At 36.9% G+C, this 19,749-nt stretch overlaps 1 protein-coding gene across 2 annotated transcripts in view; it reads left to right on the top strand.

Moving 5' to 3' along the window:
* Positions 1-19,749, top strand: part of RRM1 (ribonucleotide reductase catalytic subunit M1) — a 34,590-nt gene that overhangs the window by 7,179 nt on the left and 7,662 nt on the right. The window contains exons 3-14 of one of the 2 annotated variants that reach the window (XM_065883274.1): positions 1,655-1,832; positions 2,938-3,038; positions 5,305-5,364; positions 6,215-6,254; positions 6,512-6,674; positions 10,716-10,857; positions 12,549-12,632; positions 14,257-14,418; positions 14,796-14,875; positions 15,541-15,742; positions 18,430-18,579; positions 18,791-19,012. In XM_065883274.1, coding sequence (XP_065739346.1) covers positions 1,655-1,832; positions 2,938-3,038; positions 5,305-5,364; positions 6,215-6,254; positions 6,512-6,674; positions 10,716-10,857; positions 12,549-12,632; positions 14,257-14,418; positions 14,796-14,875; positions 15,541-15,742; positions 18,430-18,579; positions 18,791-19,012 — 1,584 coding nt within the window. Of the gene's footprint in view, positions 1-1,654; positions 1,833-2,937; positions 3,039-5,304; positions 5,365-6,212; positions 6,255-6,511; positions 6,675-10,715; positions 10,858-12,548; positions 12,633-14,256; positions 14,419-14,795; positions 14,876-15,540; positions 15,743-18,429; positions 18,580-18,790; positions 19,013-19,749 lie in introns of both variants that reach the window. The other variant, XM_065883275.1, reaches the window with a different exon arrangement.

Here is a 19,749-nt window from a genome sequence, read left to right on the forward strand (position 1 = left end):
TTCTTTTTTTTTTTTTTTTGCGGCTGCATGGCTTGTGGGATCTTAGTTCCCCGACCAGAGATTGAACCTGTGCCCCCTGCAGTGGAAGCTTGGAGACACAGCCACTGGACCACTGGGAAATTCCCTAATCTTTTTTTTTTTTTTTTAAAGATTCAGTAAACACATACATATATACAACATGGAATTTGTCTTTTTTTTTTTTTTTTTTTTTCGGTACGTGGCCCTCTCACTGCTGTGGCCTCTCCCGTTGTGGAGCACAGGCTCCGGACGCGCAGGCTCAGTGGCCATGGTTCACGGGCCCCGCTGCTCCACAGCATGTGGGGTCCTCCCGGACCGGGACACGAATCCATGTCCCCTGCATTGGCAGATGGACTCTCAACCACTGCGCCACCAGGGAAGCCCCGAATTTGTCTTTCTTGACTTGTACATTGTGTGTTTTATTTATCTATGTATTTATTTATTCTTTAACATCTTTATTGGAGTATAATTGCTTTACAATGGTGTGTTTCTGCTTTATAACAAAGTGAATCAGCTATACATATACATATATCCCCATATCTCTTCCCTCTTGCGTCTCCCCGCCCCCACCCTCCCTATCCCACCACTCTAGGTGGTCACAAAGCACCAAGCTGATCTCCCTGTGCTAGGCGGCTGCTTCCCACTAGCTATCTGTTTTGCATTTGGTAGTGTATATATGTCCATGCCACGCTCTCACTTTGTCCCAGCTTACCCTTCCCCCTCCCTGTGTCCTCAAGTCCATTCTCTAGTAGGTCTGCGTCTTTATTCTTGTCCTGACCCTAGGTTCTTCATAACCTTTTTTTTTTAGATTCCATATATATGTGTATTAGCATCGTGTGTTTTAAAGAGGGGTATCTCTTACAGTACGGTCTTGAAAACAGTGAAATGCATTGAGGTTGAATGGGATGTGGAGCCAGAAGACTTAGATAGTAAAGCTTGGGCAAGTCCCAGTAACCTGGTTCCTCATGTAAAGTGGTGATAGTTATATACCCATCTCACAGGTAATTGTGAAATGTCAGAGAAGATCATGAAAGTTGAGATATTTTGTAATTTGTGAAATATTAAAGAAGGAGTAGCCATTAAATTATTTGATGACTCAGCCCCAACTCTAACTTATATCTTCATCTCCTTTCATTGGAATGATTAAAGTTTGATTCATTTGCTTTCCCGTACTTGTCCTTAGGTAGAATTGGGGCAAAATGGGTAAGTATGTAGCGTGAACCCTGATTATATAGAGAGAATTTGAATAAAAGATGGGGAAATAATTATAGAATCATTGGTCTGTTTTCAGCTGTTTCCCTGTGTGACTGTTAATCTCTGTAAAAGCTCTACTTAGATTTTAAAACTAACTTCCTTCCTTCCTCCCTTCCTCCCCCCGCTTTCTTTCTTTCTCTTTCTCTCTTTCTTTCGTTCCACACTTCTTCATTGTATATGTAGTATGCATTTTCTAGCAGCTCTATTGGCTTATGAATTCTCATTACTAAATTTTCCACAGCCCACCATTCTGAAAGATAATTTTTCATAAAAGGAAGTTGTCTTTTATTTTGATATAAATTGATTGTTTTCTTCATTGCTCTCTTAAGGAAGCTGTTGGTTCTTGGGAAAGCACAAGTAATTCTTGGTTTTGCTTTTATAGGCTCAGATCACCATGAAAGTAATCCAAGGCTTATACAGTGGGGTCACTACTGTGGAACTAGATACTTTGGCCGCTGAAACAGCTGCGACCTTGACTACTAAGCACCCTGACTATGCCATCCTGGCAGCAAGGATTGCCGTCTCTAACTTGCACAAAGAAACAAAGAAAGTATTCAGTGGTGAGTCTAGAGGAAAAAGTTAGAAAGAATTTAGTATTTTCAGAAAATTTATAAGGGTACTAGAATGAAACCTTGAGTGTCAAAAAGAGAAATTCCATCTTGTTTAAAAAAGCAAAGTGTGCAGGTTAGTGGCAGAGGGAGACTAGAACTTCCTATTTCTCCATGCTGCTGACCTGCTGCATGGAAGGGTCAGTGGATACTTTTCTTTATCTTTTTGTTTCTTTTTTTTTTTGAAACCCATCTTTAGATGCTTGGTGGTGGTGTGGTTGGAAAAAAGAATAATATTTATTGATAATTTCTGGGTTAAACAAAGTGTTACAGTCAGTCTTTTGTCACCATTAGTCAGCACTCCCATTTTATAGCTCAGGGAATGTGGGCAAAGGAAGGTTAAATAATTTGTAATTATTTATATAATAAATAATAATAATATATAAAAGGTGGTATATAAGAAGTCAGCTGGTAGACTGAGAGTAGAAATCTTTCAGCTTTCAATTCGAGATCTGTTATATGGGGACTTAAACATTATATCTCACTCTTCAGTAGATTTATTGTAAAGATGTCAGTTCTCCCGAAATTGACTATGGATTCAAGTCAAATTCAGTCAGAATGCCAGCTTTGTGTATATGTGTATTATATGTATAAATGCAGAGGACTAAATACTGCTGTGATGTCTGGAAGAGAGAGGGCTTATTACTAAATGTGCATTTATAGAAGTAAAATGACTGGGATGATAGGTTTTGAATTTTAAGTTGAGTGTCTGTTTTGTTAGGATAAAAAAAACTTGAGAAGAGGTTATAATTTCTGTTTTTCTTTATTTTCAACCAGTAATTCTCAATGGGGTTTTATGTCAGAATCATCTGGCAGTCTTCTTCAAACTACAGGAGCCTATGCTCACTCTAACTCTGGAAGATTTAGCTTATAAATATATATATTTCCTTATATATTTATTAGACGTGTGTATGTTCATTGAGCACTTTCTGTGCTAGGTACTAAGGTGGGTTGGGATGAAAAACGGTTGAGAACCACTGTTGTAAACTGTTACCTGAAGATTGAATTAGCTGTTAAGTGATTTTGATATTTTAATTTTCTGTTGTTTTGTTTTTAGATGTAATGGAAGACCTCTTCAACTACATAAATCCACATAATGGCAAGCACTCTCCCATGGTGGCCAAGTCAACAGTGGATATTGTTTTGGCCAATAAAGATGTATGTATAATGCTTTGGTGAAAAATTTTTTATAGATTTTTTTTTTAAGAAAATAAGCACATTTAAAAAACTTTAAACACTACAAGAGATAGAGGTAAAAAGTAATTCTTTCTCCTTCTCTGAATCCTAGTTTTCCTCTCTAGAAACAGCAACATTTTGTCATTTTAAAATGTATTTTTCCAGAGCTGTTCTATAATACACGTATGTGTACCTTTATTTTTCCTTTTAGTGGTAGTGTACTGTGCATACTATTCTTTCTGTTACTTTTTCACTTGCGAGTATATCTTAGAGATAGTTCTTTATTAGCGTTTATGAATTCCATTCTATAGCTGTATCATCATTATACATATATATAAGAATTGCTCTAGTGATGAATATTTGTTTACCATTTTTCACTGCAGTGAATATCCTTGTATGGTAGCGCTTTACTTGTAGATGAGTGTATCGGTAAGGTAAATTCCTTAAGTGGAATTGCTGAGCCAAAGAGTATGTACATTTAAAATTTTAGTAGACATTGCTAAACTGACTTCCAAAAGGGTGGTTCAGGTAAAATTTTGAAAGATCTTCTTGCTCAGCAACTTAAAAATTATCCATTTGTGTTTCAACCCCTTTCTTAACTACATCCCAAAGAACAGAAGGGAAAAGATGGGTAGGTCCAGCCAGCCCTTTTGCACACAGGATTTATTTACCATGGATATCCACACAGATTAGAAACCACTTTTAACTGTAGGTAATAGAATGATTAGTCGGCTGTCTCTAAATATGTATCTGATGTTAAAGAGACTGAGAGGAAACTGAGTTGTGTGTTGTTCATATGTATAATCTTGAAGACAGGTGAAAAACAAAAATAAAATGACGACAGCAAAAACCTGTGTCTAAAAAATAAATATTGATAATCAAGTATTTCAATTCTCCATTTTTCATGCAAGGCCCCTACCTGTCTTTGGCAACAAAGATGCCCTTAAAAATTTAAGAGGAAGGGAAGAGTTTTGTTTTTCTTTTTTACATCTTTATTGGAGTATAATCGCTTTACAATGGTGTGTCAGTTTCTGCTTTATAACAAAGTGAATCAGTTATACATATACTTATGTCTCCATATCTCTTCCCTCTTGCGTCTCCCTCCCTCCCACCCTCCCTATTATGGTTTTCATTTTATGACAACTTATACTAGTCTTCCACTTATGGAATCAACATACAAGTTTCCTTCTTTTTTTTGGCAACGTCCTGCAGCTTGTGGGATCTTAGTTCCCCTACCAGGGATTGAACCCGGCAGTGAAAGCATAGCGTCCTAACCACTGGACTGCCAGGGAATTCCCACAAATTTCTTTTTCAAATAAACTTATTAAAGTCAAAAAAAGTGAGAATGAAAGTCTTAATAGAATGGATGGTAGTTAACACAAATCATGGAGATGAGATGATACCTGAATGAATGGAATTTGGAAAATGTTGAAATATACTGTGTAAAGCAGTATTTCTCGGGCTCTAGAGCGCGGGCTCAGTAGTTATGGCGCCCGGACTTAGTAAGGAAGAGTTTTGTACAGATTTTTCAAGTCCTTGGACATGGATCCTTATATGGAAATACTGATAGTATTTTGAAAGACTGGCTCCACATTTCTCTATCCAAAATGATTATTTGTACCTAAATTGCTTTTGTTTTCTTTAAATGGCTCTATAGCCTACAAAAGCCTGTAACAATGGCCAGTTCTGCTTTAAAATATTACTGTCACAGCAGTAGTTTGTTTAAAACCTGTTAAAGGACCATGGATTTGATGAGCCTTAGAATTAACGTAATTATTTATCTTATATATTGTTATGTGCAGTTTAAAATGGAAGATAAAAATACATATTATTAATTATATGGCTCTGATACTTTTGGAGTAATAGCTAATCTAAAAACATGTTTAAGGGTGATAATATAGTCCCTTTTATGCTCATGTTCTTTCCTTCTTCAGAGATGTACTGTAAACATAATAGGGAAAGTTTGGTAAGTCATATGTATTTTTACTTATATACAACTTATACTTAAATGTTTTCTTCTAGTCCTTTAATGTACATGTTTTTAAACCTAATTAGGATACTCAATTTATATAATTTTTTTTTCTTGACATCAGGTATGGATTTCTATTCTATACTAAGTAATACTTAGTGTTATCTCTTTTATATTCTATGTCAATTTTAGTTCTGAAGTCAGGGCTGAAAGATACCAGAGTTTGTGAAAATAAATCTAATTATCTTAATTATGGATTTTTTTTTTTACCTTCACCAGCGCCTGAATTCTGCCATTATCTATGACCGAGATTTCTCTTATAATTACTTTGGCTTTAAGGTAAATAATGGGTTTCAAATGAGTGGGAATTCCTCCTTGAATCAGGAAATACAGGTTTTTGTTTATGTTTTAGTGATATAATTATAGAGGTAGAAATTTGTTGAGAGTTGGGGGACCTGTGGGATTAGTGGGGTTAGAGTGGTGGTGGTTGTTTGAATTAAGGAAAGATAGCTTATTCATTTGCAGTTTTCAAGTTTTCCAAATATTACTTCTGGATACCTTTGGAGTTATGCAGGTAATTTGCCAGAATGATTCCATATTCTACTGTTTATGCAACAACTGTTTATTGAATTCCTACTATGTGCCAAGTGCTTTTCTAGGTACTTTTGTGTGGATAAACAGTATTATGTAGTGATTGAGAACATGAATGTTGGTGTCAGACCACCTGGGTTCAAATCTCTGCTCCATTTCTTATTAGCAAGATACTTAATCTCTCTGTCCTCAGTTTCCTCATCTTTAGAATGGGGATAATAATAAAATTTCAACAGCAAATTCTCTTGAGGAGTGAGTGTGTGTGCTACTTTGATCAATGCCTAGCCTGTTATAAGCACTTCGTAAATGTTAACCATTATGATGTGGTGATGAATACTACAACATCTGCTATTAACATTATACATGTTAACATAGAGCTGGCTTTTTCCAGAAATTTTCAGGCAGTCTTTTCCAAAACAAATAGCCAATTGATAATGTTCCAAGCTAAAGCTAGTAAAACTAAATACGCTATTCTTGTCATTTAAGATTATATTAAAAACGGAGAAGATTTAAAAAGATTGCCTTATTGTGAATGATATATCTACTATGTCTTTAAAAACTATGCCCTGGAAGTTTTTTGTTGTTTTGCTTTTTCTAGACGCTGGAGCGATCCTATTTGTTGAAGATCAGTGGAAAAGGTGAGACATGAATGTGTTTGTGTGGTACATTTTCTACTCATTATATTGAAAATAGAGCTTTGAGCTATTAGCCTTAGCACTTCTATTTAAACTCTAACATTTTAAACTTCATGTTTAGTTTATGAATAATTTTGCTGCTTATTGGTGTAAAATTTTTAAAATTGTCTTTTGGTGTTCCTTTTTTTGACTCAAGTACATATCTCAGCCTAGTTTTTCTCACATGTCCCATTATGTGAAAATTCCTCTTTTGTTTTTAGTGGCTGAAAGACCACAGCATATGTTGATGAGGGTATCTGTGGGCATTCACAAAGAAGATATTGATGCTGCTATTGAAACATACAACCTTCTCTCTGAGAAGTGGTTTACCCATGCCTCTCCCACTCTCTTCAATGCTGGCACCAACCGCCCACAACTTTCTAGGTATGTGTCATCTATAGTCGCTTTTAATGTTCTGAAATGCTTTTGCTAGGGAAATAAACCTTGACCTGAAGAAACTAGGCAGTTCATCACTTAAAAATTACTTTGATATACTTTTTTTTTTTTTTGCGGTACGTGGGCCTCTCGCTGTTGTGGCCTCTCCTGTTGCGGAGCACAGGCTCTGGACGTGCAGGCTCAGCGGCCATGGCTCATGGGCCCAGCCGCTCCGCGGCATGTGGGATCCTCCTGGACCTCCTGGACCGGGGCACGATGTCCCCTGCATCGGCAGGCGGACTCTCAACCACTGCGCCACAGGGAAGCCCTGATATACATTTAATCGCTCCTGTTCTTATAAAATGAGATTTACTTTCTGGAAAGCTCTCTTACTGCAGTGTGGTAAATGAATTGAAGAGAGACAAATGCCGATAATAAAATTTTAAACATGATTGTGGTGATGGTTGTACAACTCTGTGAATATACTAAAAACCATTAATTGTACACTTTAAACGGGGACTTGTATGGTATGAGAATTATATCTCAATAAAGTTTTTTTATAAAAGTAAATACTGACAGTCATTAGAGGACTAATCGTAGTCTGTTTGAGAGATTATGGTATTTTGGGTTAGGGAGGTGAAAGTAGAGATTGAGAGAAATAGACAAATTCAGGAGATTTGGGAGGTAAAATTGATAGAATTTGATGATTTGGATATGAGTCAAGAGTGGTTCCTGAGTTTATGGGTAGAGTAACAGGATTTATTATGGTGCCATTTTCTGATAAAGGAAACATTGGAACAGAGTCTGGTAATTTGTAAAAAAAAAAAAAAGACTAATACACCCTAAGCAAGTTTGTTTTATCCAAGGAACTCAAGGATATGCTAACATCAAAAAGTGTATTAATGTACTTCGTTGCACTAACATTTTATATCATTTAATACGTTCATAATAAAAAAACCTAGCAAAATAGATACAGAAAATAACTTCCTTTATTTGGTAAAAGATAATCCACTAAAAACTTAGATCTATTGGACCTCTGTTTTCAGCATTGTAGTGGAGGCCTGAGCCAGCATTGTAAGATAAGAAAAAAAAAGATTGGAAATGAAGGAACGAAACTGTAATGATTCCTGAAGAGCATCTACAAATTATTAGAATTAAAAAGAGATTTCAGCAGAATATCTGGATGTAAATTCAACATAAATTAATCAGTTGAGTTTCTGTATTTTAGCTGTTAGAAGATTTAAGTTTAAAACATATCATAATACTGGAAGGTACCCAAGAATAAATCTAATGAAAGGTGTGTAAGGCTTTTAAGGAAAAAACTCTAAAACGTAATTGAAGGACATTAAAAAACAAATAAATGGAGAATGATCTTATATTCATAAATGGATTTAATATTGTAACAATGTCAGTTTTTTCCAAGTTAATCTATAGTTTCAGTGTAATTCCAGTCAGAATTTCAACATGCTGATTCTAAAGTTTATATGGAAGAGCAAAATGCTAAGAATAATCTAGTACTGCTCAAAGATATCAGGTCCTAATCCCTGGAACCTGTAAATGTTACTTTATAAGGAAAAGAGTCTTTGCAGTTATGATTAAGAAAGATCTTGACATAGGGAGATTATCCTGAATTATTCAGGTGGGCCCTGAATCCAGTAAAAATATCCTTATAAGAGAGAGGTTGAGGGAGATATGATACATACAGAAGAAAAGAAGGCAGTGTGTAGATAGAGGCAGAAATTGGAGTGATGTGGCTACAAGCAAAGGAGCCACCAGAAGCTGGAAGAGGCAAGGAATATACTCTCCCCTAGAGCCTCTGGAGGAATGTTCTTAATTTTGACCCAGTGAAACTGATGTTGAACTTCTGGCCTCCTGAACTGTGAGAGAATAAATTTCTATATTAAGCCACTGAGTTAGTGGTATTTGTTAGGACAGCTACAGGAAACTAATGTAAATAACAAGATAGTTTTGAAGAAAAAGTCCTACCAGATTTCAAGACCACTATAAACCCATGGTTTGTCTATCCCAGAGTAAATACCATACTTTGTGATATTTACTCTGGGATAGTATAGTATTTGCTCTGGCCACTGGAACATAACAGAGAGCTCAAAAAGAGATTCAGGCTTATATGGGAACTTGATGAATAACAGGGTGTCATTGCATTTCATTGGGAAAACAGTGCTAAGGAAATTGGTTATCCTATGGGGAAAAGTATAATTAGATTTCCCTTCTTCATGCCATATATAGAAATAAATTCAAGAGAATGTGAAAGTAAAATCTTTTAGAAGAACATATAGAGAAAATATTTTCCTCCTCAACTTTTTAATATGAATTTCAAACATTCAGAAAATTTAAAGAAAAGGACAGTGAACTCCACCCATGCACTCACTTCTGCCTAGATAAAAAAATTACTAACATTTTGCCATATATATGTATTTTTATCTTTAAAATAAAAAAAAAAAATTTTTTTGGCTGAGTCATTTGAAAGTGAGCTGCAGACATCATGACTATCAACCTAAATCTTGATAGATTATATATGACCTCAGAGTAGTGAAGAATTTCTTAAAGTAGATATAATAAGCAAACAATATAAGGAAAAATTGACTACATTAAAACTTAAAACTTCTGTGAACCAAATACAGTGAAAAAAGTTTCAGACTGGGAGAAGATATTTGCAATGTATGTTAACTGTTGAAGGATTATAAGAAAAAGACACAGAACGAAATAGAAACATGGGCTAATTTGTAGAAGAAACTGATTGGCTAATAAACACGTGAGATGATGATAAACTTTGCTGGTGATTAAGAAAATGAAAGTTAATATCATAATGAGATATTTCATACCCAACAGATTGATACAAATTAAAAGGCTGTTAATAGTAAGTATTGGTAAGAGTGTGGAACATAGGGAACTCTCACGCATTGCTAGATGGAGTATACGTACCCATTCAGTTTGGAGAATCTTTAGTAAAGTGGAACACATGCATATCTTTTGACCCAGAAATTCCTCTCCTAGGTTTATACCCTATAGAAATCCTTAGACATAAGCACAAGGAGATATGTTTAAGAACTTTCACAGCAGCATTGTTTAGAATAGCAAACAAATTGGAAGTAATCCAAATGTCCACCAGTAGGCAAATGGACAAAATATATTGGTATATTCATACAATGGAATACATTACAGCAGTGAAAATAAACTAGTCCTATATGTATCAGTAGGAATGAATCTCTAACACAGTATTGAGTTAAATAAAAGTGGGTTACAGAGAGATAAATTAAGATGGAGCCAGAAATTTCAAAAATGTGGAACATATGTCAACGCTAAAAGAACGTAGAAAGGCATGGAAATGGTATATGATTGTAATTAGGTTATATTTGTAGTGTCTTATTTCTTGAGGTAGGTGGTAAGTACAAAGTATATGTTATATTATTCTCTGTGCCTTTCTGAATGTCTGAATATTTAATAGAAAAAGTCAACAGAGTCCGTCTGGTTGAATATTTAAGTTACTGAAGGGATCATTGGAAGACTAAGGTTCCTGGGGTAGGAGGATAAGATCCAAAGCACAGGTAGAAGGGTTGTCTTCAAAAAGACTGTAAGGAAGCTAAATTTTGATGGACATACCAAATTTGGTTCAGTATTGGATAGGTGGGGTTTTTTTTCATAAATGTTTAATTTTTCTTGGCTTACTAATAGGTTGAAAAGGTGTTATGTATGCTTAGGAATTTACATGAGAAAATGTTATAATGGCACATTTGCAGTCTGGTGAACATGGAAGCTAATATTTTTACACTTATCTCTTAAGCCTTCCTTCCAGGCTTAGCATCTAGGGTAGGCAGCAAGGTGATTTTAAAACAATATATGTTGATATATCTTATTGTGTCATATCCAGTAAAAGGTTTTGTTTTGTGTTTTTCCTTCTAAAAACCCCTAGGAATTTTGTAAGCTTCAAATTGTTTATTTGCCTAACTTACTGTCTTTGGATTATATAGTCATTTTTTGATTCTGCTTTGCTTCGGTTCCTTGCTGAGTTGTGACTTTTTTCCCCTGTAGCTGTTTCCTTCTGAGTATGAAAGATGATAGCATTGAAGGTATTTATGACACTCTAAAGCAGTGTGCATTGATATCCAAGTCGGCTGGGGGAATTGGTGTTGCTGTGAGTTGTATTCGAGCTACTGGCAGCTACATTGCTGGGGTAAGCCTCTGTTGTGTGACTAAAAGTATATAGGCTTAGGGGGATTCAGGTCCATAAGCAACCAGGCTTGTGATTGAGAGGGCATTTGCTGGGGCTTGGGAGACCTGGATCTCTGTTAATTACTTGCTGGCTGTGTGACTTAGACTGAGTAATTTCACCACTTCTGGTCTCATTTTCATCTGTCTTATTAGAGGTTGATTAGATGGTCTCTAGGGTCAGATTTTGGAATCCTGATTTATTTTAGCAATAATGATAGCATTATTATTATTCATTGCTCACTACATGCTGAATCCGTTGTAAAAGTTTTATGTGAATTACACATTTAACCCTTACTACAACCTTATGAGATAGATATCATTACAGACACAGTAAACTTTATTCCTTACAGTAACTTTGTGAGTATAGCCACAAAGTCTTCATTTGATAAGTGAGGAAGCTGAAGCTTAGAAAGCTAAATTACTTCCAGAGATTAGTCACTTAATATGTGATAGAGCCAAGATTCAAGCTTTAAACATTGTCACTTAATGAGGTAAGTTTCATCTCTTCTAGTTCACTATTCACTGGGAGTCAATATCATGGTTTTGGGTAGAATCTAAAAAATAATACAACTGGATGTATATGCAAAACAGAAACAGACTCACGGATAAAGAAAACAAACTTGTGGTTACCGAAGGGGAGAGAGACGGGGGGAGGGACAAATTAGGGGCATGGGATTAACAGATACAAACTGCTATATATTAAAATAGATAAGCAACCAGGATATACTGTATAGCACAGGGAATTATACCCATTATACTGTAATAACCTATAATGGAGTATGATATGCAAAAATGCTGAATCACTGTGCTGTACACCTGAAACTAACTATTGTAAATCAACTATACTTCAATTAGAAAAAAAAAAGGAAAAAAAAAGGTAATCGTTTTGGTTAAGTCCTGGATTTAAATCCTATCTTCACTAATTACTAGTAGTGTGGCCTAGTGCAAGTTATTTTACATCTCTGAGTTTGTTTCCTCCTCTGTAAGGTGAAGAAAATATCTAACCCTATAGAATAAAGTTAGAGTCCAGAAGAAAACCATTCCATTACGTGGTGTTCATTACATAATAGTAGGGTGAGCCATTGCTCACTTATCTTTCTAGGTTGTTTAAAGGCTTGCCTTGGGGTTAGAAGGATTATTTTAAAAATTTGATGAGGTATCTTTTAGTCTTAGGAGTTTATATATTTTTTTCATCTTCATTCTAGAATCCATTTATTGCTGAGAATCTCCATTTACCTTATTGTCTTGATTTATCCATTGCATATAATTCTTATTGTAAATTGCCTTGAATTCTTTTGGGAAAAAGATACTGTAGTAGCGTTTTTACTCTACCCAAAGTATTTCTTTATATAATGACCTTTTGAACGTGTGGGGTTTAAATTTAGCTATCCTGATTTTGGATTCTTTTGACTTGTAATTTCTCATTGTAAATTAGAGATGCCATAAAATAACTTCGTACATAATTGCGATTTATTCAGCAAAATTTTATTTTATGTTGGGCACTATGTTTTTAAAGCAGAGGGAGAGATGGGGAGCAGATGAAGCTGTAGACTGGGAGAGAGTAATTTGTCCACTGTTGAACCGTTTTGTTCTTTTTCTTGCTGAGGCCCCTATTTCTCCTCCAGATGCCTTTATCCTCAGTTTCTCTTTCAGACTAATGGCAATTCCAATGGTCTTGTACCGATGTTGAGAGTATATAACAACACAGCTCGATATGTGGATCAAGGTGGAAACAAGGTATGCTTTGTTACTGAAAGTCCTAGAAATCAGAACTGAAAATCTTTTCTCATATATGCTTATAATAAGATGGCTCATTGTGTATGTTTCTAACAACTTTGCTTTTTTCCCACTTTTATGATCAATTTAATGAGTATAATTTTTACTTTTAAGTGTATACAATTGAAGTGTACATTTTGATGATTTTGACAGATGTATATACTTGTGTAATCACACCAGTCAAGACATAGAACATTTCCATAACCCCACCATGTTTCCTCATGCACCTTTGTATTAATCCCCCATCACTCCCACCAATACATACTTTATCCCTGGCTCCAGGCAGCCAGTGATTGAGTCAGCTGTCTTACATGACAGTTGATTTGCAAGGAATTTCTAAAGTTGTGATTCATATTGATACCTAACCTTGAAAAAGGGTTGTAATATGTTTTCTAGGTTTTTCTTTAAAAAAAGAAAACAAAAACAAAACAAAACTCTGTCTATTTTATAGAGGGAAAAGTAAAGTTGAGAGATAACATTTATCCAATGTTATCAGCAGGATAGTTTGCAACTATCTAGCCTGTCTTTTATGGATATGTATATGTAGGCATAGTAATCACCTATTAGTTTATGAATTTCCTTCTGATGCACTTAAAAAAAATCTATGGTGGGGGGGCTTCCCTGGTGGCACAGTGGTTGAGAGTCCGCCTACCAATGCAGGGGACACGGGTTCATGCCCCGGTCTGGGAAGATCCCACGTGCCGTGGAGCGGCTGGGCCCGTGAGCCATGGCCACTGAGCCTGCGCGTCTGGAGCCTGTGCTCTGCAACAGGAGAGGCCACAACAGTGAGAGGCCCGCATACCGCAAAAAAAAAAAAAAAATCTATGGGGACGTTGATAAGACATACCACCTTTTTGACCTTTTGAGCACATTATTGTCAAAGTTAAAGTGATTTTCTTTGGGCTTTACATACATGTCACATAGTGTAAAGTGAGCTGGACGACTGCTGAAGTGGAAGCTCCATCCCTAGTTCACTGTGTCATTTTGGATAAATTATTTAGTCTTTTATTTTTCTTATATTTTAAAAATAAATTTATTTATTTATTTTTGGCTGAGTTGGGTCTTTGTTGCTGCACGAGGGCTTTCTCTAGTTGCGGCAAGTGGGGGCTACCCTTTGTTGAGGTGCGTGGGCTTCTCATTGCGGTGGCTTCTCTTGTTGCAGAGCACGGGCTTCAGTAGTTGCAGCACGCGGGCTCAACAGTTGTGGCGCTCTAGAGCGCAGGCTCCTAGTAGTTGTGGCTCACGAGCTTAGTTGCTCTGTGGCATGTGGGATCTTCCGGACCAGGGCTTGAACCCTTGTACCCTACATTGGCAGGTGGATTCTCAACCACTGTGCCACCAGGGAAGTCCTATTTAGTCTTTCTTGTTCCACATTTTCTTTATGTTAAATGCTCTTTTTTACTGCTAGAATTGTAAGAAAACTACTACTACTTTATATTTTTATAGTACTTTTATTTGTATTATCTCATTTAATTCATTAATTGTAGTGAAGATCCAAGGAGATATTATTGAAGTGCTTTGGAAAATATGAAGTTTCTTTGTTTTATTCTGATTCTGAGAAGAATGATGATTTGTTTACCATTAGCGACCTGGGGCATTTGCTATTTACCTGGAGCCTTGGCATTTAGACATCTTTGAGTTCCTTGATTTAAAGAAGAACACAGGAAAGGAAGAGCAGCGTGCCAGGGACCTTTTCTTTGCCCTTTGGATTCCGGATCTCTTCATGAAACGAGTGGAGACTAATCAGGTGAGAGATAGGTACTTGTTAGTAATAACAACTTGATTCATATAAGTTTTCTCCTCAGTCATCTTAAATCACGCTTAGGAAGAGTCCACCTATATGTTATGCAATGGAAAGGCATGCTGAACAAGTTAAAAGATGCCGTTCTTGCCTTCTTGGATTTTTATTCTCTAAAGTAGATGCTATCTGACCTAAATGGTTGAAGGGTCATGAACAAACATGCAAAACTAGATGTTTGGGCCTGAGCCTAAAATTATTATTTCTAAAGCAAATTTTTAAGACAGTCTATGGAAGCCACAATATCCCTTGCAGTGTTCCTAATGGACTACGTGTGGTTGGTTATTTGAAGTTTCTTATGGTTGGTACTCTTCTTCCCTTTGCAGGACTGGTCTTTGATGTGTCCAAATGAGTGTCCTGGTCTGGATGAGGTCTGGGGAGAAGAATTTGAGAAGCTATATGAAAGGTATGGGAAAAATATGAGAGTAATAATGCTTTAACTGTGTGTTTCTTTTATTTACAGGCTCTAAATTTTAAAACTACATCAATCATTAGCCAGTTTCTAGGAATCTTGAGAAGCATCTAGAAGAGAATGTGACTAATAATTTTATTTTGGTCATGTTTTCTTCCTGAATCTTCACCAAAATTTTGGTTTGTCTTCTTTCTTGAAACTTTGAGACATGTAAATAGGTATTCAGGTTTTTTTAATTGATCCTTTAAAAAATTAATGCAAAGAGTTATTTAGCAGGGTTATTATTAATTTGCTTTGTCATAAAGTACATTTGACAGAACAAGTTATGCTTTGTGTAGTACACAGGAATCAAGGGCAACTGGGACACACATGTCAATAGTTCATTAAATAATAGCACAACAGTACTGCTTTAGCACAGTAGCACAATTTGAGTACTTCAGGTTTTGTTCCTTTTTATTATGGAAGGTTTTGTTGATTTAGTGGGATTGACTTTAGCCATAGTAAAATAAATATCATATTCCTAATTTCTTTCTCTTAGCAAAACTTAGTAAGAAATTTAAGAGTTTTCAATATTTTATATTTTGGTGTTTCTCTTCATGTTATCTGCAATAAAGATTTTCCTTAGGGAATATTAAAATAATACTAGCTTTGCCTTTCAGTTATGAGAAAGAGGGTCGTGTCCGCAAAGTTGTAAAAGCTCAGCAGCTTTGGTATGCCATCATTGAGTCTCAGACAGAGACAGGTACCCCGTACATGCTCTACAAAGATTCCTGTAATCGGAAGAGCAACCAGCAGAACCTAGGAACGATCAAATGCAGCAACCTGTGCACAGAAATAGTAGAGTATACCAGCAAAGATGAGGTAGGTAGAAAAACTTCTGCCTCAGGTACTGAGAGAAGAATCTTAGGAGTATGTGAATTATTTGTGACTCCCTCACACGATTTCCCTTAAGTTGGGTGAAGGGGGTTTTTCGTAGCTTGCTGAAAGCAGAAGGGCACTAAAATAGAGATTATAAAGGAAGAGGTGTGATGTGTGCCCTTAAATATCTTTTAGTTTGAGCCATGTAGAAAAGACTGTCAATTTTTTATTTCACACACATTGTTGTAATAACCTTTACTTGAGAAAAATAGCAATATATAGTTATTTAGGTTAGGGTTAGGACAAACACAGTAACGTGTTAGGGTGCTCATTCAGTTTAAAGTATGTAAGCATGAGAGAGTCCTTTCAGTGAATGGTGAGACAGAGTTCTCATCTCAGATCTTTAAGGTGATTCACAGAAGAGGCAAGGCTAGAAATGAGACATAGATTTGGATATTTTAAAAAGAAATTTATGGAAAAGCTTTCCATTTGGGAAGAACTGCCTGTATGACAGATCAGAGACAGGGATAGGTTTTGTGCAGTGAGTGTAAAAGTAAGTTTGTTTTGATGGAGCAAATACATTAAGGTTTGGTGTATGGAGAGATGGCTGCAACTGGGGGAAGGGAGATAGTATGTGAAAGATGGCATGTCTCAGATGCAGGAAAGCCCTTGTAGATTTCTGAAAGGAAAATAGCATCCCTAGGATAGGAAGGATGGCTCTTGCTTCTGGTTATAGAATGGCTTAGTGTGAGAAGAGGCTGGAGGTTAGTTTAAGGAGATTGTTGCATTAGTCAGATGACAGGCAGCTTGGATATTGGATGTAAACTATGAAAATGCGGAGGAAGGAGCAGATCCCAAATTCTAGGACCTAAAAAAAACATGACAAATGAAAAGTCGAAAGAAAATGGTGAGTGAGTTGAACATACTACTAAGGTTGCAGTTTAATTTAACAAAGTTTATTGAGCACCAGCCATGTGTAAGACACTATACTAAGTGCTCTCAGTTATAAATGAATGTGGCTCAGCCCCTGCCCTCTGGAAACTTACAATTTAGTTGGAGGAAATTGACATACTCATGACTATTATACAAGATAGATTATATTATAGAGAATAAAATGACCCTTCTTAAAACAAACATCAGATCATATCATTCCTCTGCACAATACTCGTCTTTGATTTTCCAGCCCATCCAGAGTTCGTTCATCCTTTTTTTTTAAATTGAGATATAATTCACATACCATAAATTTTACCCTTCTAAAGTATACAATTCAGTGTTTTTTTAGTATATTCACAAGGTTGTGCAACCATCACTGATAACTAATTCCAGAACATTTTCATCACCCCAGAAAGAAATCTTGTACCCTTTAGCAGTCACTCCCTGTTCCCCTCTTCACCCAGGCCCCGGCATTGCTAACCTATTTTCTGTCTCTGGATTTGTCTGTTGTAGGTATTCCATATAAATGGAATCATATGATATTTGGTCTTTTGTGTCAGTTTTCCATGCTGTAGCATGTATCAGTACCTCATTTCTGTCCTTGCAATGCCCTGTGAGATCCTCCACAACTGAGTATCCCACCTCATCTGCTCTTACTTTCCCCCTTCCTCACTGTGCTCCAGCTCTACTAATTTTATTGCTGTTTCTCAAACATATGAAGCATACTCCTATCTCAGGATTTTTGAATGTTAAAATGCTCTTCTCCCCAGGTAGCCACGTGGCTTGCTTTCTGACTTCTTCAGTTCTTTCTTCATATATCCCATTCTCAGTGAGGTTTTCCTTGGCAACTCTATTTAAAAATGGCACTCCTGGGCTTCCCTGGTGGCGCAGTGGTTGAGAGTCCGCCTGCCGATGCAGGGGACATGGGTTCGTGCCCCGGACCGGGAAGATCCCACATGCTGCGGAGCGGCTGGGCCCGTGAGCCATAGCCGCTGAGCCTGCGCGTCCGGAGCCTGTGCTCCGCAGTGGGAGAGGCCACAACAGTGAGAGGCCCGTGTACCGCAAAAAAAAAAAAAAAAAAAAAAAAAAAAGGCACTCCTTCCATCCTTAGCCCCAAGACTCTGTTTTCTTTAACTGCCTATTTTTCTCCCTAGCATTTATCAGGCTTACATGATTCAAGCTATGTTTTAAAAATGGGTACTTTGGCAACATGTGTAAAATTGAGTAGGTGTGAAGGGCATGAGGGAGTCTAGGTGAGAGAAGTTAAGGGCTGTCAGAGTCTCAATGAGGGTGAAGTAGACGTGCAGTTTGGAAGAACTTTCTGCAGTGATAGAAATGTTCTGTATTGGGTGGCTACTGAGCACATGAAATGTGACTAGTGCAATTGAGAAACTGAATTTTAAATTTCATTTAGTTTTAATCTAGTGGCTGCTGTATTAGACAGTGCACATCTACTGACAGATATATATAAAAAATTATAGCATAATGTGGCATACGTCTGGTAGTAGAGCCATGTACCATGAAGCATATGGTTCTTTCCCCATCTTACCTATTTCACTGGTGCGTGTTACAGTTCACATATGAGAATAGGTTTTGGGATTTAGAAATGAACTGGTGAATGGTGAAGAGGGAGGAGTCAAAATAGAAATTTAAAATTTTAATGTCAGCAAGTGTTAGAGGCTTACAGAGTAGTGTCATTGACACAGTGGAAGAAATAAAAATCGTGTGACTCTTGACCCTTTTTTTCCGAATTCCAGGTTGCAGTTTGTAACTTGGCTTCCCTGGCCCTGAATATGTATGTCACATCGGAACACACATATGACTTTATGAAGTTGGCTGAAGTCACCAAAGTCATTGTCCGAAACCTGAATAAAATTATTGATATTAACTACTACCCTGTCCCAGAGGTATGAATAGATTTCTCTGCTTATTGGTAATTATTGAAATCCAAGATGGAAGGAGTTTATCACAGTCTTCTAGTCATCTCATCGTCTAAATGGTTATCATTGGAATGGTGTGAGAAAACTGAGATAAAGAGAGAGAGTGTGTCATTTGTTACAGAATGTTGCTTTTACTGTTCATTAATGTTGTCTCTTCTCTAAATCTGTTGGCACGAAGGCAAGCGTATCAAATAGATGCCATCGCCCCATTGGAATTGGGGTACAAGGTCTGGCAGACGCTTTTATTCTGATGAGGTACCCTTTTGAGAGTCCGGAGGCCCAGTTATTGAATAAGCAGATCTTTGAAACCATTTATTATGGAGCCTTGGAAGCCAGCTGTGAATTGGCCAAGGAGTATGGCCCATATGAAACCTATGAGGGCTCTCCAGTCAGCAAAGGAGTAAGTATATGCATGAAGTTTCTTTTTGCCTGTGAGTTCCTATGGTAGGCTGAATGGTAGCCTTCAAAAAGGTATGTTCACATCCTAATGCCTGGAACCTGTGACTGTTACCTTATTTGGTTTAAAAAGGGTGTTTACAGACGTTGTTAAGGAATTTGAGATGAGGAGATTATCCTGGATTATCCAGGTGGGCCCTAAATCCAGTGACAGTTGTCCTTACAAGAGACACAGAGAAGAAGAGGAGGCAACACGACCATAGAGGCAGAGATCGGAGTGATGCAGCTGCAACCCAGGAGTACTGAGAGCCACTGGAAGTTGGAGAGGCAAAGAACAGAATCTCTTCCAGCCTGTGGAGGGAGTGAGGCCTTCCCAACGTATTGAGTTCGGGCTTCTGGCCTTGAGAACTGTGAGAGAATAAATTTTTGTTACTTTAAGCCACTAAATCTGTGGTAATTTGTTACACCAGACAGAGTAAACTCATATGGTCCTTTTGTCCTCTGGAGTAAAAAGGATACTCCGTTTAAAACTAATCATTGCTAAAATGACGTAAGAAGAATGCTAACTGTATTAGTTTTTTTTTCTTTTTTGGCCGCGCCATGCGCAGCTTGCAGGATCTTAGTTCTCCGACCAGGGTTCGAACCAGGGCCCACACAGTGAAAGCGCTGAATCTTAACCACTAGACTACCAGGGAACTCCCAAGTATTAGTTTTCTGTTACTAAACTTAGTGTATTAAAAC

Source organism: Phocoena phocoena, chromosome 8 (assembly GCF_963924675.1).
Source record: "Phocoena phocoena chromosome 8, mPhoPho1.1, whole genome shotgun sequence".
Classification (NCBI taxonomy): Eukaryota; Metazoa; Chordata; class Mammalia; order Artiodactyla; family Phocoenidae; genus Phocoena; species Phocoena phocoena.